General features: G+C 40.3%; 1 protein-coding gene across 8 annotated transcripts; it reads left to right on the top strand.

Moving 5' to 3' along the window:
• Window positions 1–1,329: 1,329 nt before the first annotated feature.
• On the top strand, window positions 1,330–26,642 carry LOC119806494 (zinc finger protein 431-like). 8 transcript variants are annotated; one of them, XM_042054457.1, is made up of 9 exons: window positions 1,918–2,091; window positions 2,792–2,868; window positions 4,278–4,441; window positions 5,330–5,397; window positions 10,026–10,211; window positions 17,003–17,086; window positions 21,627–21,753; window positions 21,958–22,018; window positions 23,250–26,642. In XM_042054457.1, the coding sequence occupies exons 6-9, from the start codon at window positions 17,084–17,086 to the stop codon at window positions 24,283–24,285; spliced, it is 1,227 nt and encodes a 408-aa protein (XP_041910391.1). In that variant the 5' UTR covers window positions 1,918–2,091; window positions 2,792–2,868; window positions 4,278–4,441; window positions 5,330–5,397; window positions 10,026–10,211; window positions 17,003–17,083; the 3' UTR covers window positions 24,286–26,642. The 8 variants fall into 8 exon arrangements, with proteins under 8 accessions (XP_041910392.1, XP_041910391.1, XP_041910390.1 ...); XM_042054456.1 differs by lacking the exon at window positions 2,792–2,868; XM_042054460.1 differs by lacking the exons at window positions 2,792–2,868; window positions 5,330–5,397; window positions 10,026–10,211.
• The last annotated feature ends 743 nt before the right edge of the window (window positions 26,643–27,385 follow it).

The following is a 27,385-nucleotide window of genomic DNA, read 5'->3' as shown; positions in this document are numbered from 1 at the left end:
TCAGGCTTTTGGTTTTAGTGGCTGTATGTAGGCAATGGAAGAAAAAAAACAGCAAAAAGATAACAAAACATGGAATTGATGTGTACAGTAACTAATACAACACAACCAGAAGTCCCTCTTAAAGCTGTGATGCCACAGAGGACTATCAAGAGATCTCTATACAGAGGGCCTCCCCATTCTCTCTATGTATGAGCATCGCATTAGCTGCTTGAACCATTATTGGTATACACAAAAGGTGAATAATCATTTATATCCTAGCAGCCTAATCTCTAACAGGCCTGGTTAACATACTACTTATCTTTGGGGTATTTTAGCTAAACTCTCCACCGTGTGATTCACTATCTCCTAAGCATTGGTAAGTCCTTTATACCACCAGTTTTACTCTTGTACAGTAAAGCTTCAAAGTGGAGTGCTGAGATGCCATTTACAGCGTCCACAAAATTAACTCCAAATGGATCGTAGACCTAACTGTCAAATTCAAAGTGCAGAACTTCTAGAAGATACTTGAGTTTGGCCAACTGTCTAGACCTCGGGAGCTTTCCTTACTGGTCTAATGCATAGAACAAAAAGAGAGCTCCTTCTCTAAAACTAGAAATGTGCTTGGGAGAGCTGGTAAAGGGTTGGGCCAGGGCCTTTGGGAATGGGGTTGCTTCAGATCCCGAGAACCCAAGTCTTTCCACACAAGGGTCTGTCTGTGATTATCAGTCCCAACACCATTGTGAAATCTATCTATCTATCTATCTATCTATCTATCTATCTATCTATCTATCTATCTATATTCCACATACATACACACACACACACACACACACACACACACACACACACACACACACATATTGAGATACCCTTGTTCTTCTTGTGTGGTATTGTCTTATTAGCCTCCTTCTGAATTTGCATACTTCCCCATTAGCGGGGGTGGGGTGGGGGGACAGGGGCAGTGGTTGTGCATGCCTTTGATCCCAGCACTCGGAAGGTAGAGGCAGGCAGATGTCTGTGAGTTCGAGGCCAATCTGATCAATAGAGCAAGTTCCAGGATAGGCTCCAAAGCAACACAGAAACACCGTGTCTAGAAAAATTAAAAATATATATATGAAAAGAAAGAAACCCCCAAAACCCTGAAACCATTGGTTTAAATTAGCCAGAGATTTGCTGTTCAATTTGGCAGGAATCTCCAGCCAGTGTGGGATAGGTATGTGTTGCAGTGCAGCCAGGGTTGGGTAGCACTGCTGTGTCCTTTCAGCTCAACCAGTTCTGTCACTCAGGCCTCACAAGCCAATCAGAGCCTCCATCGGACCCGCCAGTCAGATGGGAGGGTTCTTCCGGACGCCAGGCTCAGCTCCTCTGCTCAGAAAGTCGGAAGTTGGCCTGTTTGCTGTCTGTGTTTGGGCTTCCCTGTGGGGAGTGAGCAAACGAGCTTGTCAGCAGCTCTGTGGTGAGTGAGGGGCTGTCCCCAGGCAGGGAGGTGTGGCCGACCGTGGTGAGCGAGGGGCTGCTGTCCCCAGACTGGGAGGAGTGGCCGGCTGAGCCGCTGGAGTCGGTGTGGTCTGTCATCCCCTGGCTGGGTAGGAGCCAGCGGCCAGACGCAGTGTTCCTCATGTTCCTGCCTGGTGCTGCGTGGTTCTGCGTGTCCCGTGCATTCCTGTGTGTCCCATGTGGTCCTCCGTGTCCTGTGTAGTCCTGCGATGTCGTTGCAACTCTGTGGGCCAGGACTGCAGCCTCTGAATAACTTCAGTCCGTGGGCTGCGTCTGGGCAGGGCATTGGGAGCTGGACTGTCCTTAGGAATAGCCTTCATGTTTAGGTCACTTTGAAATGCTGGCGCCTGTAGTGGTTTGTATGGCCGCTGTGGCAGATTTGGCAAACCCCAAGAACCCTTGTCTCTCTAGAATCTTCCAGAAGTTCTGCACTTGTAACATTTAACATTCAGGTTTAGAATCCTTCTGGAGTTAATTTTGTGGAGCTGGTGAAGGGTGTCTCGTGTGAAGTGGAGGAGTGGAATTGATGCTCTAATGGTTTATCCATTCTTAGGAGATGCTAAATCACAGAGTAGAGAGAATCTAAGAGAGGGCTGGCTCCCAGATACCCCAAAGGTAAGTACTATGATAACCAGGCCTTATAGAGATTAGTATAAACTGTAAATGTTTGTTCACCGGGATTAACCAGCCAGTATACTACAATTCCCATAACAAAGGAGACAATCCTGAGTTACTACCGGCCAAGAGTCCCATCCTCCTACCAAAGATCAGGCTCTAACGTGGCGCTCAAGGGACCACTACAACACCACCAATATTAAGCCTTGGTGTGCCATGAAGATTATACACACACACACACACACACACACACACACACACACACACATATATTGGTTTTGTTTGTTATTTCAAGACAGGGATTCTCTGTGTAACAGCCCTAGCTATCCTGGAACCAGCTCTTGTAGACCAGGCTGGCCTCGAACTCACAGAGATCCACCTGCCTTTGCCTCCCTACTGCTGGGATTAAAGGCGTGCGCCACCACGTCCAGTTCAACCATGAAGATATATTAATTCTAGAACAGCTGCATCTCTAGTCTTTTTGAAAAGCAGGTTTGAGTCAAGATGTCCTATGTTGATTGAGGTGGACTTGAACCCTGTCTGTATCCCTATGGGGCGTTGCCCTGGCTACCACCCTAAATTCTTGGATTATAGGTCTGCAGCACCATAGTTCTAAAATCACCAGTTTGAGTCACGCAGTGGACTGTCTGCTGCAGTAACAGGGAAAGGATCTGTGTATGTGTGTGGCTTTTCCCTTCAGACCAGAAGAGGAGGAACAGTGTCCTGTGTACACTGCAGGGGAAACAGACTGGACAGTCATTAGATCAGAGACTGAAGGTGAGCTGCAGGGCCTCCATCATAACGAAGGGCCTGGTGGGGCAGGTTGGGTGACTGTGTCATTTCCAAGCCTGTATTAATTCCTCCCATGGAATGAAGACAGAATTAGTCGTATACAATGTAGGGAGGGTAACTTGAACCACTGGAGTATTCAGTTTCCAGTTAGGGAACTCTCCTGTGCAGATAAATGCAATCCTGGTTGACACAGTCAAGTCAGCTGAGAGGTTTGAGACACAGGCCATTGGCTCTAACTCTGGGCCAATTTACAGCACTCAGCAGCTTACATTTTACATGGGACAAAGTCATACAATGTCTTAATAATGGCATTGTCTCTAGCAGGGACGTGCCTACTCTGTTTCAGAGTCAGTGTAGCTGAGTCAGTGTTCTTTCGATTAGGTTTATCATTTTAAAGTCAGTTATTGGTTTCATTTTTAAAATTTCATTCTCTCTCTCTCTCTCTCTCTCTCTCTCTCTCTCTCTCTCTCTTTTCAAGACAGAGTTTCTCTGTAGCTTTGGAGCCTGTCCTGGAACTATAGCTCTTGTAGATCAGGCTGGCCTTGAACTCACAGAGATCCGCCTGCTTCAGCCTCCCGAGTGCTGGGATTAAAGGTGTGTGCCACCACTGCCCAGCATTAAAATTTCATTTTCTTTAAATTCATTACTGCTCTAATCTCTATTTGTTTATATTTTCCAATGTTTCATTGTCATTAAGAATTTCATTCCATTTTTTTCTTAAACTCTACTTATTTATTTGTTCATTGGTTTATATCAGTTTAGAACAGTGGTTTTCAACCTGGTGGGGTGTCTAGTCTCTCTTTGGGGCATCAAAGGACCCCATCACAGGAGTAGCCTAAGATTATTAGAAAGCACAGATATTTATATTATAGTTCATAACAGTAGCAAAATTATAGTTATGAAGTAGTAGTGAAAATAATTTTACAGTTGGGGAGAGTCACCACAACATGAGGAACTGTATTAAAGGTTCACAGCATCAGGAAGGTTGAATGACTGGTTTAGATCAGTGTCTCCTATAGCTCAGGCTTACCTCACACTGTCTAACTGAGAATCCCTTTGAACATTGAATCCTTCCTCTCCTCGGCGCTGGGAAGACAGTCCTGCAACTCCTTCCAGGCTGGGCCTTTACTGGTCCGGGAGAAGGAAAAATACATCAGTGAAAGGGTGTGGTTCAGCTTCTCTGACTTGTGTTGGGAGCTTAACAAACGAAGAGGGGCCCGTGCAATGGCTGAGTTCACTGACCAACTGTACAGCAGGGGTAGTCGCAGCACAAAAGGAGAGGGGCAGGAAGGAGGACAAAAGCCTTCCTGCTTGACCGTAGTAGACGTTAGCCATGAGTACTGAGGTAATCAATTTTAGATGATCAATAAATGTCCCGACTGGCCATTTCTCAGGTTCACCAACCAGGCCATCAGGAATATTGACTGAAGAACTAAACTTTCATGAAACCGAATTGCTGTAGTCACACTGGGTCAACCAAAATAGGTGAACTGGATAAGATGGTGCCTAGCGTGGCTGCGTTTTCCAGGTTTAAGATGGACAGCCTGAGAGAAATGGCGTGAGTAGTACTTGGTGTGCTCTAATACAAATCCCTAAGCTCTGGAACACATGGTTATAAATCCTGTTTCAACTTCTTAACATGGCTTTTGGGATTTTAATGACATCATTTCCACTATCTCCTTCCTGCCTCCAAGCCCTCCCAGTGGCCCTTCATGTTGTAATCGATGGCCTCCTGTTGCTTTAACAACAGGTACAGTTTGAATGTGACGTGTGTTTGACTGCAGGACATCCCAGCTGTGAAGCAAAGGGTTAACCGCACTGGACATTGAGTGTGTACTGGAATGTGCTCAGAGAGGCCCCTATGACCTGGAAGAGGAACAGGACGTGCTCTAGGAGAATGGAAGATTCTACTAACCTTCAAATTCCCCAGACTAGGGTCCTGACTGACCGTAGTGTGGAGGGGCAGAGCTGGGAGGACTTGTGGGGGCTGAGTCATTTGATCTCTGCTCACCCAATAGGGTAACTGCTAATGTCCTGAGACTCAGTTCCCAGTCCAAGCTAATGAGGGACTCTTGAAGGCTGAGTAATCAGGAGCAGTGGGAGGTAGCTTACAGGTACTTTCCGGGATTCTCCTTTAGTTCTGCTGTAGGGAGCTGTAAGGAAGACCACAAGCCATGCCACGCTGAGTGTGGGGGACACTGTCCACAGGCCAGGAAAAGCAGATCGGCTGATCTGTCAGAGTCCTTCCTAGTTGTTGGAACTAGGATGGACCATGAGTCAGAATATGGTTCTGTTGGTCCCTGTGGTGACCTGGGCAGTGGACACTGGCCTCTGAGCCTTGCTGAGTGTGGATTCCTTGGGGAGGGGGAGGCTCTGCTACCCTGGCATGGGATGCTTGTAATATCACCGTCCAGTGTGCAAACACAGGCACTGTTTTGTTGTGCAGTGGGAAGACAGATTGGAAAACCAAAGGCCTGGTTTCTAGAAGTTCTGAATGTTGCTTTCCACTTTCAGGTTTGTCTTATAAATATTCCAGAGAGTTTATAAATTGATAAGGAGGTGATGGGGTTCATCCTTCAGCAATACATGATTAGAATGCTTCTAACTTCTGCTGTCATCAGCCGCTATGGTGTGATTCTGTGACGTTCAATTCCAGGGGACCAAAGGAGTTTCTGAGCTCCAAAGGCATCTCAGGTTTACATGGTATTGGGCAGGTAGATAGGGCATATTCCATATTTGTGCCATAATCCATGTGGCAGGAAACAGACATTAAATTCTTCTTCTTTTTTTTTGTGATTGGGCATCGTTGGGGCTGAGTTTGCCTGAAACCACAGGGGCATGAGGGGTTGTAGAACCACAGTCAGCTCTGGAGGAGATCACCTCCATTTGTAGAGAGGGCTCTAGAGCATGGGTTCTCCCCGGAAGAATTATCAGTAGCTGGAGAGTCAGAAACATAGCAATTCAAGGGTTGCTTTGAATTAATTTTGTGGGAGTCATGACGTCTGTTTATTTAATCTCTATACACATAGAACCATAGGTCATGGGGTAACATTGGTCAGAATCATGTTTTTCCTGACTGAGCTCATCCTTTGGTGTTTTGATTAAAAGTTGACTATAGTTTTGTGCTTTTGTTCTTTCCTTTTCTCTCCATCCCCTTTATTTCTTCACAAATATTGTACACATTCTTGATTATTATACCTTTTGTCGTAAACATAGAAGTCACATTGTGTCAATGTATGTACTCTTTTTTCATAATTATTGAGCATTCTGAGTGTTTCTACTTTGCATGTAGCTTTGCAGTTTTCTTATTATAAATTGTTGGGCATTGTCTTTGGATTATATTCAGTTTATGGTGCAAATTGACCATATACAATATCTTAATATTGATGCGTCATGTTCCCAAGGATCATTTATTTGCTTTCTTATTTATTTAGCTTTTGTTGTTGTTGTTAATCTGTGAAAGACTTTTAGGTCATTGGGTAGAAAGTTTTATGGGGCTTGGTAGGTCGCTTGGCACATGTTCTTCTTGGGGATGACCTGAGTTCAGATCTCAGCATCCAAGTTAGGATGCTCATAACCACCTGCTCATAACCACTCCAGGTCCAGGGGATCTGACACCCTCTTCTCTGGTTTATCACCTGTACACACATGGAAGGCATTCTCTTGAACACACAAATATACACATAAAATTGGGGATATATTTGTTTTCAAAAGGGCTGTGACTCATTAAGCAATTAAAGCAAAGCAAGTGGCTTTAAATATATAATACAAATCATACAATGTTTCTTTAAAAATCAGTTATCTTGCATTTGGTTTGCAGACTTATAGCCAATCATTGATCATAAGAAAGTGACCCTAACTTTCATGAGAAAGAAGGTAGCTATATGCATACTTAGTATAACAAAAGTTATGGTTTAAAATGCTGAGAGTCATCACACAAGGTTCACACTCTTTATTTATTTATTTATTTATTTATTTATTTATTTATTTATTTATTTTTGGTTTTTCGAGACAGGGTTTCTTCTGTAGCTTTTGGAGACTGTCCCGGAACTAGCTCTTGCAGCCCAGGTTGGCCTCGAACTCACAGAGATCCGCCTGCCTCTGCCTCCCGAGTGCTGGGATTAAAGATGTGTGCCACCACTGCCCGGCTAAGGTTCACAATCTTAATTCCTAACTAAGATCCTAAGCCTTCTTGCCAAGACTGCTCACCTGTGTGATGTATATTAACTTCAGGTCATGTCCAGTCTTTAACAGAAGTCTCTGATTCAGGGGTCAGAATATGGAGGAGATGATGTAGCCACAGGGCTGTTCAAGGTGATGTCTCTCCCATGTGCAGAGCAAAGCATTGCTCTTGGTCTCTGTTTATATACTGTCCAGCGGGCATCATGGGTTCTAGAACTGTGATTATCCTGAGTGAGTGACATCTCTGGGTTCTGGTTGTCAGGGATAGCCTTGGGGATAGTGGAATTCATGACTAAGCTATTTTTCCATATCTAAAAGACTTTTAAAAAATATACTATGCTCATTGCATTCCATTCCCTGGTCCTTGAGGCGTACACAGTGCCGATGGAAACCACATATAAGAATTGAAGAGAAGGCTCAGAGATTAAAAGCACTAACTGCTCTTCTGGAAATCTTGAGTTCAATTCCCAGCAACCATGTGGGATGGCTCACAACCATCTAATGAGATCTGGTGTCCTCTTCTGGCATGCAGCCAGAACATTGTATACATAATAAATCTTAAAAAAAAAAAGACATTCCAAGAAAAAAAAAAAGAATTAACAGTTTCACAGTGGTTTGCCAGTCCATCTGACAAGGCGTTATTAGCCAGTGTTTGTTCAGTAAGAGTCCTGATGTCTGCTGTATCTGCACCAATGTCAGAAAGAACAGGAGTAAGGAGCCAGCCAACACAGCTCCAACAACCGTCAGTTGTAAAGGTTTTCTTGCAGCAAACCTGTTTCCTGAGGAGTAGGAGAAGGACTGGTGTTCTCCTAAATTCAGGCTCAGAGCAGAGTTCTTTAGGTGGGAGCCATGATTGGAGATTGAAGGCGAGTGAGATCTTCTGGGTGCCAGGTGTCTTGCAGGTAGACTAAGGTCAAGCATCACCATGGGCTCTGGTAAACCATTGGTGGGGAAGTAAGAGGGTTGGCAAATGCCATCGTGTAGTGGGCTGTGAAGGATTTGTTGCTTGCTACAGGCCGCAGCATTATACAGTAATTGCTCAGCTATATTTTCACAGGCAACTTATCAGAGCTTATCAGTGGTCCTGGTAAAGGTTAAACCAAAAGGCAAGGCTTTTTGGTGTTATTGCTTTGTGAATAAAGTGACAGTCCTTTGCTGTAGATTTTTCTCTGTAGCTGACTTCCCCTTCTGTTACATATTTGGGAATTAATTTCCTAGTTCAGAACAATTTCCCACACCCAGGCCTTGTTCCTCTCTCCTCTGTAAATGCAGAGATCTGCCTTCCTGTAGTTATCTTTATCAGCAGGAATTTGGTCAGCGTTTAGGGTCCAGACAAAGAGCATCCACCCCATCTAAGATATTCACAGATCTCCAAGGACAGAGAATTACTACCTGCCCAAGCTGCTGCTCTGGTTTTACCTCACAGCCAGAGTGGCTGATAACATAGCCTGGAGCTGACTATTAGAGGCCTGGGTCTCTTCTTTGCTTAGAGCAAATAAGTTTAACTCCAGACCTAGGCCTGTAGAAACTGCAGCCTCTGGTGTAGGTGCTGTCTGATCAAGAGACATGGCTTCTCCCTGACTATTTACATAGGTTGCTTGGTTACCTGATTCTATGCATGCTGGGAGAGGAAAAAGCAATGCAGCAATGTACTAGAAATAAACTCTTTAGCCTTTTACTAACCACCTAAAAGTTTAGTCTAGCACACTAACCTTCTCCTCTGGAATTCCCTGATGATTTAATTCCCTCTTAACTAACTTTCTCCATTATGGAGTTTACCAGACATGTACCAGCCACTCCCACGGATCTCTCTCTCTCAAATCTCTCTCTCTCTCTCTCTCTCTCTCTCTCTCTCTCTCTCTCTCTCTCTCTCTCTCTCTCTCTCTCTCTCTCTCTCTGTGTGTGTGTGTGTGTGTGTGTGTGTGTGAAAACCTTATTTGATTTTTCTATGGGGCAAAAGAGTTCAGGCCGTGGAACCTGCTAGGGCTGGGGTATTGCTGGTTTTAAGGGTATATATGACTGGAAACTTTTGTAATGGGGAGGACAGGGAAGAATGATGTAGAATTAAGAACAAAATAGAATAAGAATAAAGAAGAATAAAGAATTATGGATAGACGGAACCTGTTGTGAGGAGACTTCCTTACCCTCAGATCCTTAGCCCCCCCTTTAGCTGTTCGTGGCATCATTGATTGAACCCTGTTAGATGTTCACATCCCATCCTCCTCTATCAATACATGGCGTCAAACTGCCTTCATTCACAGCATTTCCACCTTGTGGGGAAGACATATCCCATATCAAATTGGAGTTCTTTGTGCAGAGTTTCAGAATGTGATATAATGAGCTTGGTCTTAAGGGCCACAAAGTCTCCAATGCCCCATTCCATGAACAGTGGTATTTGTGGAATCATGTAAAATTAACAGGGAAGCCCTGGGTTTGTATGCTTTCATGATTCTAGTTTGGAAAGATTCATATGCAGTTTTCCACCAATGTAAGTTTCTGTGTCTGCTTTTTTTTTTTTTTTTTGATGTGATTTCTTGGCACAAAGGAGCCATAGGATCTAGGGCATCCTTTGGTTGCAAATTGTATCATGTCCACTCTTGGGTTGATGTAATCAGTTCAGCAGCCAGTATAAGTCCAGGCTGAGAAGTAATGTTCCGTCTCTGTGAGGAAAGAAGTGTGTGATGCTCGTGGCAAGTACATCCAGAGGAATTCGGAAGTCTATTATTTCATTATCATGTAGTGTACACATGGAATCACAGCTAAAAATTCTTCCTCATTTAGCAAGCTTATTTTTATTTATTTTTATTTTTTTGGTTATAAAGGTGGGTTTTAGTATATCATTGATAATTAGTGGATTCCATCCTTCCTTTGTGTCAGTAACTGTAGTTGTCTTCTGAGAGTGGTGTATGAAAAAGACTGGCAGGTCAGTTACGTTGCTTCATTCTTTATTCTCCACTTAGATCTGTTGTTTCGGCGGTGGTGTGTTGAACCTTGTATAGTGGTGGTCCAGTTAAAGTTGGAGCCCTTGATGAACTACAAGGAAATTTGTACACGGAGCATATGGAACATAGAATGCATTCCTGGTATATGTGAGGTTTAGGATGAAGTCTTCCTGGTCCCAGTTTTCCTCTAAGAACCCCTCCAAGGTATGGTAGAATTAAGTCACTAATATCATACTTTACTCTTTGTTGTAGTGGTTGTTGGTAAGGTGGATGTTTCATTCGTTGTTCCTTTTGCTATAGGTATTTTTGTGGATGAAGGTGATGATGTCTCTAACTTTTACCATCTCAGTGCTGTTGGTGATGGTGAAGCTAACAATGGTGCTGTTGATGAGCCTGAGCGCGACTCATTGGGCAATGTTGAACTTACAGTACTCAACAGGAGGAGACCCAGGAACAGTGTCTTGAGTACCTTAGCCCAGCAGATTTCTACCATGGCATTGGTCCATCATGTGTTCTCTTTTACTTATTTTTTTTTTTTAAATTTTCTGTTAGGCATAGGCTGTCCTTTGTTATGGCCCCGCCTTGCCATATTCTATTTCCCTCTCTTTCTGGGGTGAAGGTGTAATGGCCAGTGAGCACCAGTGCTTAGTAAAGTAATCCTAAGACTATTACTATCCTCATGAAGGTGCAAATCCAATACGTTTGTTTAGCTACATTATGCTTGTAGATCATCTAATTTTATAAGGTGTTGATTTCTCTTCTTTTTGTGGTTCAGATTGTATTGCCTGTTTTGGGTGCTGTGACTTCTATCTCCTTCAGTTCTTGAGTATTTCTGTCCCTATAAACACATTTATGGGGAATTATTCTGCATGGCCAGGAAGTATCTGTTTGTTCTATCTCTAAATCTGACTTAATAGCATCTTCTAAGGAAAAAACTCTATTCAATCTTTGTCTAGTATTTAACTCGTAGCGTGCAATTTCAATAGCCTTTTTCAAGGGGTATCTTAGAGTTGTAATAGCTTAGTTTAAAGGAGTCCAGTCCATCTCTCAATATTGCCAGCTGCAGTTGGGATATATGCTTAGTGGAAGACCCCCTGTATGTCCATAGTCTGGGACCTCCTCTGGACTTTAGAACCTGTAAGGCGTGTCCCTTGATCTGACTCAGTAGTTCCTGGGCAGCTGTATGGTGACCAACCAACACTGGAGTGTGTGTTTTGTTGCTAACTGGTCTGGCCTATGAGTTTCCTTAGCTAATCCAAGCCCTGCACTTAGAGCTGTAAGTGTGCAGGCATGTGGCCCTGGGAGCCTTCAAGGGTCCAATGAAATATATTTGTAGTTTATAGTTAAGTTGTTTTAGAGACCATGCTACAGCTGTTACTTGATGTCTGAATCTACGTTAAAGTGCTGGACAAAGTTGGTAGTCTCTAGTGGCTTCTATACAGACCTGCCTGGATACCTTAAGTTTCCCTTTATCAACTTATGTGTGCCTATATATTCCGATATTTTATGTAATCTTAGGATTTTTCTTTACCATTTATGCTAACATTCTCAGGTTTCTTAATTTTCCAGTCTGGGTTTCCTTTAATGTTATTCTCAGAGGGTTGTCCTGATCTCATTTGATTGTCCATTTCTCCTGACTTTTTAGTGTTAGGGGTGAACTTTCAAGTTTACCCAACTGTGTGATCTGTCATCCTTGATAGTTTATTCTGAATTTGTTCCCTAGCATGTCTTAACATTCCAGTCTTTATTAAACATAATGCCAATTTGACTGCTTTTTCATTATTTTTAGATGTCTGTCTTGCCTTTGTGTGCATTTACATGGATCACATAATTTTCATGTTTTTGCTGTCTTGCCATTACCACCTCTGTTTCCCTTGGCTAGATGTCTTTGTCATGTATTTGCTAGTTAGTGTTTTCCATTTTGGTGGCTGTGCCACTTCACACACACCATGGATTGGAGAAGATACAGACTTTTCCTTTTGCCTTCCTCAGCTGTTTGTCTTGTAACCAGCAGTGCTGCTCTTACTTCAACATGTTGTGCTAGTTTGGTGTGCGTTTCAGGAACAGCCAATTGATTTCCCAGCCTATTGGCTCCTGCTTCATGAGCCATCAGTAAACAGTTTGTTAGCCAAATGCTGTGCCCATTCTGTTGGTTCCCATGGTCCAACAGATCCATCTTTTGGGTGAGGGGTGAGAGGTTTAGGGATGGGAACTATAGGCAAATGAGCTATTTCGTCAGTGTGGGAAGGCACAAAGATGGGATGCAGATTTTGTTACACGGATGAGCCTGCAAAGGATGCGGCCTTTGAGCAGAACCAGTCTATCATTGAGCAAGTATCTAAATGCCTGTTCTCACAGGTTCAGTAACTCCGCCAAATGCCCTCTCACATTGGCAGAAGGCCCACGAGTTCTTCCTGCTAGGAGAATGAATGCTTTTAGCAAGCAGGAAATGGCCTTAAGCTCCTGAGGAAATGGAGATATTTATCCAAATACTTGACTTTAGGAAAAGGACTTTGTGGGGGAACAGACACTCCACTACAATCGAAGAACGACGCAGTGTAAACACTGAGCTGTTCCCTAATTGTGTTCCCTTGAGTCCTAGTCTTACTCTATGGGCCTGTTCCCCTCATAAGCTCCTCAAAGGGAAGATCCTGATATCTTACCCTTTTGCCATTATACCATATTCTGATTTCTCTGTACTTACTGACTGAGCCTTTAATGGCCTCAGGCTCTTGATCTGCATTGCGTGCTTTTTACCCTTGGGGTCAGGTGTATCCAGTCAGTAAATCTCTAACTTACCTGGAGGGCACGGTGGGGATTCCTGTGTGCGGAGTCATCACATTGTATGGTTCCACGGTGACAGGAATAGCTTCCAAAGAATTATCTTGTTGAAGGAGACTGCCATTGTATGCATTTTCATTCTTTAAAACCAGCACAACATTTCTGAAAGGGAAAGGCAGAAGAGCACTCTCATAACACATAGTGAGAATCACCAGGGGTAAAGTCAAAAGGTACTGGAGAATTGTGGTCTGCAGCGTTGAAATGCTGGAACTTTGTCAAGCAGCAGTGGTTGCCACATGGTCCTTGCAACTCATTACCATTCTACCTTAATGTTCACGCAAGAAAACATCTGTAAATTATGTCATCAGTTGATAGTGAGTCAGTGAGTTCCTTTAGAGCTGAAATTATTCCTCACCAAATTCTGTGGCTTCATCATTCAACAAATGTTGGATATGTGCCAAGAGTCACATGATACTCTTGCAAGTCAAGCTACAGTGTCATCTTTTGCTTGGAAGTTTCCTTACAATTTTGGCCTGGACGTGGGCCTAGTGGTAGTTGCTTGCGTTTTTGTATTTTTTAATTTCCCTTCCTAAATGAGCTTCTAAATACTTGTTGGCTTTTGTTTCATGTTATGTGTATCCTTGTTGACTAGTTCCATTTGCAAGCAGTTTGTTCGACATTTTTCTCTTTGTAAGTCACTTCCACTGTGTGTGTCTCTTCTCCTGGAACGAGACAGATACCATATCTCCATTCTCTCATAGTCCTTACAATAGAAATGAAATGTACCATATATTAATCTTTTTTTTTTTAATTCAGGTTTTGGTTCTTACTATAGAACTGACTGAAATGAATCTTGATATTGTAGACAGGCTGGCCTAAACCCACAGAGACTTACCTGTCTCCCATAAAATCACCCTTTATTCTTGAATTCAGAGTACGTCTTTGAAGCTCATTATACATGTTTATGTACTGTATAATGTTTTCTTTGTCTTTTTTGAAACAGGCCCTACACCACAGCCTCAGCCTCCTGAGCTATAGGATTAGAGGAATGATCCACAATTTCCGGATCCACAGTTTTATTTTCATTGTGTTCAAAAACAAAAGAAAAGAAAGTCTTGAGATAATCCTTAAAATAAAGCTCAAATTTAAGAATGGTACAAATAGGGGCTGGAGAGATGGCTCAAAGGGAATCTAATTGGTCAGACTGAAGCCTTAGAGAGGGAATGAGATTAAGAAGAACCATTTAAGGTAACAGAGTTAGTAGCAGTGAGTTGTAATGAGTGTAAATTAGTGGAGCAAACCTAGTTATGAGCAATGTTTATAGGGGACCAGAAAGTGTCCTTATCATTAGGGGAATGAAAGAACATAAACACACTATTTGTCTTGTCAGTGTACACACATGTGCTCAATATTCTACTCTTTTCACACACAGAGATGCCACAGTGCTCTTGTGGAGGCCAGAGGACAACTATAGGGTTTCCTTCTGACATGTGGATTCTGTGGATCAAACCAGGTCTTTAACCTTGGTAGCAACTACCTTTACTGGCTGAAGCAACTCCTTAGGCCTCATTTTAAAAAGTTATTTGTTGTGCCTAAGGATCTGACTCGGATGGTCTTGCTTTCTATTCCTAAACCTCAAGCATATGTTGATTTGCCTGCCATCCTAGGACTTACTGCAGTCAAACACGACTTTCATTCAATTCCACAGTACTTGACCATATACTGGGTTTTATTATTTGCATACTCATGTACAGGTTTCTTGGTGAACATATGCACATACATGCAAAATATCCTCAAGTAATCCTCAATGTTAACAGAATCAAACTTTTATAATTATTACTTATGACACAATTTTGCTGTTATTGTCCTCTCTAATTACATTGTTCTATATGCCATTATGTAGATGCTTAAAGAGTTCAATTTCTCTTTAAAAATTAATTGTGTTAATTAAAAGCAGAAATATTTATATCTGGTATGGAGTAATATTAAGTGTACCATATCTGTTTCTCATTTTGTGCATAAAGTCTAAACATCTCTTCTTGGATAGTGTGTATTTTAATGCTTGGTCATTACATACTTAGAACAGCTACAATATTTATAGTATGTTAATAGGAATTTTTATCTTTAATGTATAAAGTTCTTGAATTATTATTTTCAAATATATGTTTTGTTGCTTCTCTGTATATTTTTATCATAAAATATGAGCAAAGTATAAAAATTAGTGATATTGCATTGCCCGATATTTATAGCAAAGTACATACCTAGACCATCTTTGTGAAAAGATTCCCAGAACTAATAATAAAATACAATTCTGGATTTTAGTCTGCCTTTGAGGATATTTAGGAGACTTTAAAATATGATAGCATATTTTGATAGATATTAAAATGGTACACCAGCATGCTTCATAAGTCCATTTGCTTGGAATATCTTTCCCCAACCCTTTACCTGAGGTAATGTCTATCCTTGATGTTGAGGTGTGTTTATTGTATGTAGCAGAAGGATGGACTCTTGTTTTCACATCCACTCTGATAGTTTGTCTTCTTATTGGGTAATTGAGACCATTTATATTGAGATATAAAAATGACCAATAATTGTTGACTTCTGTTATATTGTTGTTGTTCTTGTTGCTTGTGCATTTGTGTGTGTGTATGTGTGTGTGTGTGTGAGAGAGAGAGAGAGAGAGAAACAGAGACACAGAGACAGACAGAGACAGACAGAGAACAAATGAGTGAGTTTCCCTTCTTTTGGCTTTTGAGATTATTTCCTGTGGTTTCATGGTTGTAGTTACCATCTGTGGATTGGAGTTTTCCTTCTAAGACACATCTTCTGTAAAGCTGGATTTGTAGAGAGATACTATTTATATTGGATTCATCATAGAATATCTTATTTTCTCCATCTGTGATAATTCCTAGGTATAGTATTCTTGCATCTGTGGTCTCTTAGAGTCTGCAGCACATGTGTCCAGGCCTCTTTGGCTTTTAGAGTCTCCAATGAGAAGTTGGGTATAATTCTAATAGGACTCCTTTATGTATTACTTGGTGTTTCCCCTTGCAGCTTTTAATATTCTTTGTTTTGTATGTTTAGTGTTTTGATTATCATGTGGTGAGGGGACTTTTTCTGGTTAATATTCCGTATGCTTCTTTTACTTTCATAGGCCTCTCCTTTAGATTTATAATATAGACATATTTTCTTCTATAATTTATTGAAAATATTTTCTGTGCCTTTAACCTGGATTTAATATTTTCTTTGACCAATATTTCCATTTCTTTTATCATATCTTCAATGTCTGAGATTCTTTCTTCCATCTCTTCTATTCTTTTGGTGAAGCTTGTATCTGTAGTTCCTGTTTGTATTCCTCAGCCCCCTTTTTTTTCCAGAATTCTGTCAGTTTCTATCTTCTTTATTGTTTCTGTTTCTATTTTCAGGTCTTGAACAGTTTTAGTCATTTCTTTCAACTGTTTGTTTCCTTTTTCTTGGCTTTATTTAAAGGATTTATTTATTTCCTCTAATTTTTTGTTTATGTTTTCCTGCCTTTCTTTAAGGGATTTATTCATTTCCACCTTAAGGACCTGCATGACCTTCATATATTTTGTGTTAAGGTTTTTTCTTCCTCTCTCTCTCTCTCTTATGCTTGAGCTGTGCTGTTAGAATATTCAGGGCCTGCTGTGGTAGGATAACTGGGGTCTGCTCGAGACATAGTGCCTTGATTGTTATTGATTATGTTCTTACACTGGCATCTAAGTTTGGGATGGTTATATATAGATCTAGGTGTTGATTAACGGGTTTGTCTTAGTTGGGTGGGTATTATGTTCTTTGGTTTTTGGTTCCTTTCTGGATTTTTCTAGAATGTGATGGCTGTGCGCTGTCTGATTTATTGGCCTGCCCAGCTGGTGTGTTCACAGTGAATGTCTGCTGGTGCTGGTGCCTGGAACACAGCAAAGAGTGTGGGGAGGGAGGTGTAGAGAGGATGGTCTGTGGGGTCTCAGGAGATGTGGGCAGTGGGAAGGGAGGCTTCAGCTGCTGATCTCTTGCAGCACTAGGGATAAGCCTGAGGGGATTGGGACTGGGGGAACAGAGCACATCTCTGCATTTTATGCTCTTCCTGCCACATCTTCCACAATGATCCCTGAGACTTAGGAAGGGGTTGTATTATATATGCTGCTTTAAGACTGAACATTCCCCAATCACTTATTCTCTGCATCTTGGTCACCTAGGTACCACCATGCCAATCACAGTCTACTTCAAATAGAAGCATCTGAGTTGAGGGATGGGAGGTCCGTTGATCTGTGGATATAATGGTAAGTTATTTTAAGTCAGATTAATTCTGTGTCCACTTAGCAGCATAATAGTAATACATTCTTCCCTAAAGCCAATGACCTGCCAATCCTTAAGTTCTAAGTCTGCTAATGGTGCCAGATATGTGTTTCATCCTGTGGAGCGGGACTTGGATACAGTCAGGAAGTGGTTGCTTACTCCCGTGATATTTGTGCTGCTCTTATACCAGTGGGCAGGCCTTGTCAGATCAGTCATCATTACAGCTTGAACTGTTTGCAGGTGGGCATGAGTTATGATTACTTGTCTCCTCCAGTAACTTGCATAGCACCTTCCAGCACTGTGAAAACCAGTCAGTAGGGATGAAGCTTCTGCTTTTTTATGCCTTTGATTTTGCCATTCTCTATAACTCAATCATATGGTGTCTTCAGCAGTAGGTCTCATCATCAAGTTCTTGATCATCAAGAACAATAGCAGTACAGTGTCATAAACAGAGACTATTTTGTTCCTAGCCACCCAGACCCGAATAATCACACAGGAACTATATTAATTATAATACTGCCTGGCCAATAGCTTAGGCATATTCCTACCTAGCTCTTACATCTTAAATTAACCCATTTCTTTTCATCTGTGTATCACCACGAGGCTGTGGCCTACCAGTAAGAGTTTTGGCATCTTTCTCCTTTGTCAGCTTCTGGCATCTCCCTGACTCTGCCCCCCCCCCACTCAGATTTCCCACCTGACTTTGCTTTGCTAAGTCATTGGCCCAAACGACTTTATTCATCAACCAATAAAAGCAACACATATAAAGACGGACATCCCCACATCACAATGTACTGTTTGAAGAGTCTTTGGGACCTAATTGGCAAGAACTTCAAAAGAAGTAACTTAAACATGGCACAGAGTTTTTATTTGTTAACCTTTGGTGTCCAGTAGGGGCAATGCTGCTCTGTTTCAGAGTAACTCCATTTTAATTAATAATTTGTGAGAATTTGGAAATCAAGTTCACTAAGTTTGGCCATTGATTTGTATTGAGGCCAAGCTGTTAAATCCGTGTCCATGGAAAAAGAGAGAAGGTGTTGACAGAAGTTTCTGTCCCACCTGGTCCCACAGTCATTCAGTCCTGAAGAAACACACTGAAGCCTACATAATTATAAACTGGTTAGCTTATTAGCTCAAGCTTTCTTATTAATTAACTCTTACATCGTACATTAATCCATAATTAATCCATAATTCTTGTCTGTGTTATCCTCGTGGCTTAGTACCTTTTATCAGCAAGGCATTTTCATCTTGCTTCCTCTGTCTGCAGACTGAGTCTTCTTTCCAAAATTCTCCTGTACTAGTCACCCTGCCTATATTTCCTACCTGGCTACTGGCCAATCAGCATTTTATTAAACCAGTACAAGTGACAAATCTTTACAGAGTACAAGATCATTGTCCTACAGCAAGAGGGTATCATAGTAGAACACTGTGGGCATCATCAGACTGCAAGGCAAGAGAATACCGGAAGGAAGAGAGAAGGAAGGTATCCACATGGGTCAGCAGGCAAAAAAGAGCCAGAGCCGTGTGGTGAAGGGTTGTTTCAGATCCTGAGAACCCAACACTTTCTACCACATGGAGCTGTGGTTATTAGTCCAAAGGCCATTGGACTTAGTCAGTAATGTTCTTGAGATACCCTATGTTTCCCTTTTGCTACATTGTTTGATAGCCTTCTCTTGAGTCAATCCATTATATCCGCTGACTTCATAGATGTCTCCAATTTGCTTACATTTCCCCCTGGAAGTTGTATACAAGATGTTAACCCTTCCCCAAACTTCCTGGTCCCAGTCCATTAATAGTTCTTTCAAGCATATTTCTAGTTTTATAGATTTGGTTTTCGTTTGTTTTGTTTTTTCTCTATACCTAAGGCACTTAGCGAAAGCTCCTGAGGTCTAGGCCTCAGGCTGTTACTGGTTCTTCAAAGCATGTTTCTTCTCCCTGCATGAGGAGAAGAATAGGACAGTCTTGCTTGACTAGTCAAATCCTCAACACAAAGAGTTGTCATGTAAAGTCATATTGCCCATCAGTCAGAACTATGCTATTTTCAAAAAGAAAACTGGGCCTTTAGGGCACATCAGTCTTAACCTTCCTTCCTTCCTTTTTTTCCTTCCTTTTTTCCTTCCTTCCTTCCTTCCTTCCTTCCTTTTCCCCCTTCCTTTCATTCTTTATATGTATGCATGTATGTATATAGAATAACATATGTCTTACTTGGCATAATGCATAGCTTCTGCAAAGCCCCCAAATCCACCTTTTAGCTTTTATACTTTCTACTTTCCTGTCTTTATCATTCCCTGGCTCTTGTCCTTTAGGACCTTGTCACTGAAGGATGACCTGCCATTTCAGGTCACTGGTGTACTTAAGAAATAGTTCTGGTAATATCTTTGCTCTGTAAGTCTCCCATCTGCCTATGTGTCTAGACATAGAGTCTATTTAAAATTTTCAAAGTGTAACCTGTAGCCTGAGCCTAAGAGACACTTGAGAATAATAACATATGTATATGGAATATTACTTAACTGTTAAAAAAATAACATCATGACATTTGTAGGCAATGGATGGAAGTAGGAAAAAATTATTTGGAGAGAGGCAACCCTGATCCAGAAAAGGAAACATGATAAGTACTAATAAGTGGATATTAGCTGTTAAGTCAAAGATAATCAGACTACAATTCATAGAGAGAGTAACATGGGGGCCTCTAGGGGAACACATGAAAAAATCTTTTTTCATCATCATTTGACATAGTAACCTGGGGCAGAAGATGTAAATGACTGAACAAAAACCTCCCATATAGGATGATATAAATGAACCCTTGTCTCTCATTCATGACTCTCTTTGTGGTTCTTATGGAATCTTTAGTAGGAGGAGCTTTCTAGAGGACACTTCTCTTGGGGGATGTGATTTAAGTGTCTATAGCCTCATCCCATTTCCTGTTCCTTGTGTCTACTTTTCTTTGGTTGAAATTGATCAGCCATCTTCCATCTCATGCTGTCATGGGTTCACCACCATTATAAATCTGTCCCTACATAACATAAGGTGCAGTACAAGCTTTTGTTTTTAATACTAAGCCTTTTTGATCACCTGTTTTTATTTTTTTCTTTATTTTGTTGTTTTGTTTTTGAAGACAAGGTTTCTCAGTATAGCACTGACATCCTGAAAATAGCTCTGAAGACCAGGTTGGCCTTGAATTCAGAGATCTGGCTAACTTCTGCCTTTGAAGTGCTGATGTTAAATGTGTGAACTAACACACCCACTTTTTTATGTTATTGGCTGGTGAAACTGGAATGTAGATTTTTGTACATTCCAAGCATGTGCTGATGTGCTGAGCTTCACCACCATCTTGACATCTAAACTTTGGCAGAGGGTGTCATTTTTTTTCTCCTTGGATGGCATATATTCATGACATTAATAATGTCTGAGGGTCATCTGTTATTAGATAGCAAGTGTGTGACATTCTTCCTACTTGTTGTGTATGTTTTGAATTTTTTTATAAATATGAGTATTTTGTCAGTATGCAGGAATATGCACCATATGTGTGCCTAGTGCTCCTAGTAGGCAGAATATGGTCTCAGAATCTCTGAACTTGGAGTTATGGATAGTTGTGGGCTATGTAAGTACTTCTAATTGAACCTGCCTCCTCTACAAGATCAGCAAGCACTGTTAACTGCTGAGTTATCTCTCCTGTGCTATCTTTTTATTTGTATTTACAATGCTTACATTTCATCTGTACATCTCTTAGTGGGTCAAACATGTATTCCTTTTTAATACCTCTTATTAATGTTACAGTTTTAACTGTGACGCATCATGTTTCTAGGAGATGAATATAGAGCTGGGATGAATGCATATCTCTTTGTAGGAACATCAGTGAGAACCTGATTGGTTAGGTTTCTTGGGGGAGGGAGGGGCAGACTCCAAATATGTACCCTTGACTACATTGAACGCATTTCATAGACCAGGTTGGTTTCCAACTGAATGAGATTCAGGCATCTCTGCCTCCTGTGTGCTCAGGTTAAAGATATGAGACAGTACACCCAGCTTGCCCATTTTTTTTAATTAATTTATTTATTATGTATATACATGCCAGAAGAGGCAAAAGATCTTATTATAGATGGTTGTAAGCCACCATGTGGTTGCTGGAAATTGAACTCAGGACCTCTGGAAGAGCAACCAGTGCTCTTAACCACTGAGCCATCTTTCCAGCCCTGCCCATCTTTTTTTTATAGTTAGTTATTGTTCATACAATTTCTCTGACGTGTACTTAGTACTGTTGATTTGTTTGTTTATCTTTCTGTATGTCTGTTAATAGTCATTTCTCTTGGAAGGGTAAATCCCATTCAAAGGGCCAAGAAATGTCATGTGCGAATCTTCTTTTCAATTTCCTTCTAAAGTAATTTGGGATTACATTATAACTTTTCTGTCATCGAGTAAGTGTGGGAAGCTCCAAAATTATTCAAATATATTGACAAAGAAATATATATTTACATTGTAATCAAAATCACACTTTCTGTTGTACACACGTATGGGATATTTTAGAATTCAGTGACCTATGATGATGTGCATGTCGACTTTACTTGGGAAGAGTGGGCTTTGCTGGATCCTTCCCAGAAGAGTCTCTACAAAAATGTGATGCTGGAGACCTACAGGAACCTTACTGCTATAGGTAAGACTGTGAATTTTCCTTCAACTTTTAAAATACGGGGACAGATGTTCCTTGGTTTTTGATGCCTTTCTGTAATTTGGATTGATAAATGGTAAGGATGTGGTAAATAAATCAAGTACAGTTTTTAGGTTCACTGGATATATTAACTTAAATTTTACATAATTTCCAATAATATAGCATACATTTTCTGTTACTATATTTTAGGCTACAAATGGGAAAACCACAATATTAAAGAACTTTGTCAAAGATCTAGAAGAAATGGAAGGTAAGTTTTATGTGAAAGCTAATACAAATGTCCCACAGAAAATTTTTTTTCCTATTCTTTCAAGACAGGATTTCTCTGTGAAATAATCCTGGCTGTCCTGGAACTCTCTTTGTAGACCAGATTGGCATCGAACTCCACAGAAGAATTTTAATGTTCCCTAAAAGTTATAAGGAAATGCAACGGTGTAAATATGCATAGTTTTAAGTGTGTTGATCATTACTAAATTCTCACAACACTATGTACCTCAAAATCAGGCAGCTTTTCTGTTTTTTTTTTAAGGTATTCCTCTAAGAAAGAAGGCAATAAAACAATGCTCCATTTTCATCATAGCCTCGTGAGAGCTAGGCTGTAGAACTGTCACTCCATGTTGTTCCACACCATTCAGGCATAGCAAAAGGCATCCCTGCTGATTGGATGATAAGTATATGTCCCAAACCTTCAAATCAGCAAGGACTTCATGGTAAAGCTAGTGTTACTGATACACTTGTGAGCTACCAAAGTTTAGTTAGGGGGCAGTTTATGAGAGTTGAGGAAGCTGTTGTGGAGAAAACTGAATACCTATACCATATGTCTGTGAGGAACAAAAAAGTCAACTGTGTGAATGTAATATGGGACCCTTTTATTTGTTATTCTGTCTTTAATGTTGTATCATATGTTACTTAGGAAATAGGCCAGGTGCTCAAATGATATGGAAAGAAGCAGTGTATTTTGCTCTTTCCCAGAACAATTAGAAGACATGCAGTAGTCCCCACTTTGAGTAGTCTTTCTGAATGTGATGTAGGTTTACAATTAATTGCTTTTCAAACCTTATTGGAAATGCATCAATGCACCACAGAAAAGCCCTTTTAAGTACAAAGTGTGTAAATTCTTTTGTTTGTCCTAGTTCACTTAACAAATGTATGATTCACGATATGGGAAAATGTTATGAATGTCATCAGTATGGTAAAGCTCTGAGTTCTTCCAGTTCTCTTTAATTATATGGAAAACTCACGAAAAAGAATGTTATAAAAGTAAGCCATATACTAAAGGCTCTCACCATCACAGGTATCTTCAGATAACCAAAAGAGCACATATAAGAGGAACTCTATGAATCTAAAGAATGTGGTAAAACCTTATTTTTGGACTTCTCTGTGCCATTAGACCACACTGTAAAATTAAGTTATACAGATAAAAACATTCATCTGAGTAGTGAATTTGTTAAAGCATCTACATGTGCCAACTATCTTTACAGGCATGAAAGCCATCATCCTGGAGAGAAACTCCATGAATGTAATCAATGTGGTAAAGCCTTCTCACAGCAGAGTAATCTCCAAATACATAGAAGAACTCATACTCGAGAGAAACCCTATGAATGTGATTATTGCGGGAAAGCATTTATACGTTACACTCATCTTGAAAGTCATAAAAGAATTCATACTGGAGAAAAACCCTATGTATGTAATCAGTGCGGTAAAGCCTTCTCACAGCAGAGTCATCTCCAAGTCCATACGACAACACACACTGGAGAGAAACCCTACGAATGCAATCAGTGTGGGAAAGCCTTTGCGTGTTACAGTTATCTCCAAAGTCACAAAAGAATCCATACTGCAGAGAAGCTCTATGAATGTAATCAGTGTGGGAAAGCCTTTGCACGTCACAGTAATCTTCAAAGGCATAAAATAACTCATACAGGGGTAAAACCCTATGAATGTAATCACTGCGGGAAAGGCTTTTCTCGACAGAGTTATCTCCAGATACATATACGAACCCATACTGGAGAGAAGCCCTATGAGTGTAATCAATGTGGGAAAGCCTTTGCACGACAGAGTTATCTCCAAATACATAAAAGAACGCATACTGGAGAGAAACCCTATGGATGTAAGCAATGTGGTAAGTTTTTTGCAGATTACACTTATATTAGAGTACATGAAAAAATTCACACTGGTGTGAAACTGTATGAATGTAATCAGTGTGGGAAAGCCTTTTCGCAACCGAGTTATCTCCAAGTCCATAAAAGAATTCACACTGGAGAGAAACCCTATGGATGTAATCAATGTGGAAAAACTTTTGCTCGTCACAGAAATCTTCAGAGGCACAAAAGAGTTCATACTGGACAGAACCGCCATGAATGTAATGAATGTGGGAAAACCTTTTCACAAGAGCGTCATCTCAAAGTTCATAAAAGAACTCATCTGGGAGAGAACCCCTGTGAATGTAAGCAATGTGGGAAAGCCTTTGCGTGCCACAGTAATCTTCAAAGGCATGAAAGAATTCATATTGGAGAATAACCCTATGAATGTAATCAATGTCATAATGTCTGCATTTCACCATAGTCTTTGAAACCATGGAAGTGTTCATCCAAGAGTAAAACCTACAATGTTTAATCAGTCTATCTATTAAAGTCTTCATACATTACAGTAGTCCGTAAGGACACAAAAAAAGTTACACTAAAGGAAAGTCTGTGAGAATAAAGAATGGAGCCAGTAGACTTTCATTTAGTTACACAAGATTATTTATTGTGGAGATTAAGTCCAACAGGTGTCAACAATCTATTCAAGCACTGTGATGTCTCTCTCTAGTTTGGTTTCACCTATAAATTCATATGGACAAAAGCCCTGTGAATTTAGTTAGTAAGGCAAACATTTTAGATATCACACTTCTCTTCGGTTACATGAAGTAATTCATCCTGGAGTAAAATTTGTGGGTATGTACTACTCTTTTCTCTTCTTGTGATAAAACACCATGTTTAAGGCAACTTTAAAAAGAGCTTAATTTTGGCTTATGGTTCCGAGCTAAACAAGATCATCATGAGAGAAGCATGCAACCAGTGTCAGACATGACAGCTAAAGCAGGAAGCTCAGGGCTCACATCCTGAACATGAAGCATGGAGCAGAGAGTGGAAACTAGAAGTGGAATAAGAATTTTAAAATCTCAAAATATACCACCAGTGACATTTTTCCTCTCAAGGGCCGCATTTTCTAAGCTTTTCCAAATGGTACCAACAACTGCAAAGTATCGCTTCTCTGATTTTGAAGCCTACATGGTTGCTTTCTGTTATATGAACCAATTCATGATGAAGAAAAAACTCTGTAGGGAAGCCTTTAGATGCCTCAGCATCTGGTTTACAGGCAAGAATGCTTACACTAGAATAATATTCATGAGGGAAAATGATTGTTTAATGATTTGTTTTAATTTTTATTTTGTTATGTCAGTGTGTCTTTGGATATATGCATTGTTTGATGGTTCCGAAGGATAGACCCTGTGGTCTTCTGGATTTCTAGATAGAATTACAGGAAGTTGTCAAAAATCTCACCTGAATTCTGGGCATAAACTTTTCTTAACTGCTTGGCCCTTTCTCTAGCCCTGTAAATATTTTAAAGCTTTTATATATAATCGTGCCATTAGGAAATAGGGAAGAACTCATACAAATGAGAAACCCTGGGCATGTAAACACTATGGTAAAGTCTTTAGACATCAGAGCTATCTTCAGTTTCAAGAGAAAAAAAAATCTTGTTTCATCTCTTTGTTATCAGAGCCTTGAAGCAAGTAAATTGTTTACTATGTTCACTAAAGTCTGATTTTGGAGATCCAGTATTGTGGTTTGTAGTTTGAAACTTTTGGAGTAGGTATTGAATTATATATGGCAAATTCACTTACTGAAATTTATCTGGTGGCTCATATAGCCCTTTTTGACTTCTCTTCGTCTTCTTTTGTGATCTGACTTGGAGGTAGGTATTTTTCTGCTGAAATGCATAGAAAGAGATGCCCATCATCTAAGTGGTTCATTGTTTAAATATCTGGCAAAAAGTAAAGTTGTCTGAAAGGGCAGTGGGTTGTTCCTGGTTTGGTTTTTCATACTTTCACAAACTCCCTTTAGATGGTATTTGTTATCTAGCCTGGGCTCGGATGTCAGTAATTCATTGGAACTACATTTGAACTCATGATTCTCATGTGTCAGCCTCCTCAGTACAAGTCCAAGTGTAGAAGGTAGATCTCTAATGTGTCCTGTTTTCACAGTGCATTTTAACAATGTTAATGTTAAAATGCTTAGTAGAAGCGAATATAGGAACATTAAATACCTCATGTGTGTATCCAAAGCAGTATTTTCATCTATCTGATAGAGATAAAATAAATTAGAATAATCAGCAACCAACTGTATATCTCACAACATAGCTTGATGTGCTATGGGTAGGTATAGATTATTTTGACATTTCTGTCTCCTCATGATCCAATTTTTACTTGTTTGGCACTCCATCTTGAAGTATTGCCTCCTAAAGGAATTTTCTGGAGAGGCTGGATAATGTAAGGACAATGAGATTTATTTTCTAAAACATTTTTCTGTGTCTGTGGGTGTAATGTGATTGTAGGTTTGAATGGATGACAGATATGTTGGGACCAGAAGAAAACTTTGTGGGGTTTCTTTTGGCCCTCTTCACATGGGTCAAGGTCAGGTTGCCAGCCTTGCACACCAGAGACATATTTTTCCTGATGAGGCATCTCACTAGTGCTCAGATAAGATTAGTAGAAACATTACATAGTAAAACACCTATCCAAATTGTAAACATATTGTCATTTAATAAGGATAAAGGAACAGTATAATTTGAATAATGAATCCTATTTGCAAATAAATATATTTATACTGCTATCTTTTTGTATTATTTTATTCTGAGGACTAAACGCTTGGTAGAACTTTGTCAGAACCACAAATGAATTCCAGAGAACTGCCTCAGTGGATAAAGTTGTTGCTACTAAGCATAGTGACCTGACTGAGCCTGATGACGTCAGTAGTAGTTCATGCTACCTGAAAAGTTTTCCTCTTATTTCTACACTTGCACTCTTGCATATTTTTCTCTTATTCCTATTCTTGGGCTCTGGCATGTGCACAACAGAAACAGATAGAAAAATAATTTTTAAACCCAGATAAGGTCAGTGAGGTCACTTGCAACCAAACTTGATTACCTGCATTTGATCCCAAGAACTCACATGGACAAAATAGTAATTGACAGCTGTAACCTGTCCTGTGAGTGTTACATGCACACCAATGCACAAGTGTATACACACAGTTAAACAGTTGAAGAAGTTGAAGTTAACAAAGAAAATAAACAAAATATTGTGATCATATGAAATAATTTACCAGTTGAAATTAATGCATTGTAGAATTTTAAGAACGTTACTGTTCATCAAAACAATGATGGTTCCTGCTTAAGTTTATATTATCTTTTCATTCTGACTCAGAGATAGGTCATTTAAACAGTATATCCAAACTGGGTGTAGTTGTGTATGCCTGTGACCACAGCACTTGGGAGACAGGGTCCAAAGGGTCTCTGACTTTGAGGCCAGCATGGTCCATATTATTATGAGTTCCAGAACAGCCATAGCTGTGTAGAG

The sequence above is a fragment of the Arvicola amphibius genome, chromosome 2, assembly GCF_903992535.2.
Source record: "Arvicola amphibius chromosome 2, mArvAmp1.2, whole genome shotgun sequence".
NCBI classification, from domain to species: Eukaryota; Metazoa; Chordata; class Mammalia; order Rodentia; family Cricetidae; genus Arvicola; species Arvicola amphibius.
Note: the sequence above shows the minus strand (reverse complement) of the source record. Positions and strands in the feature narration are given on the sequence as shown.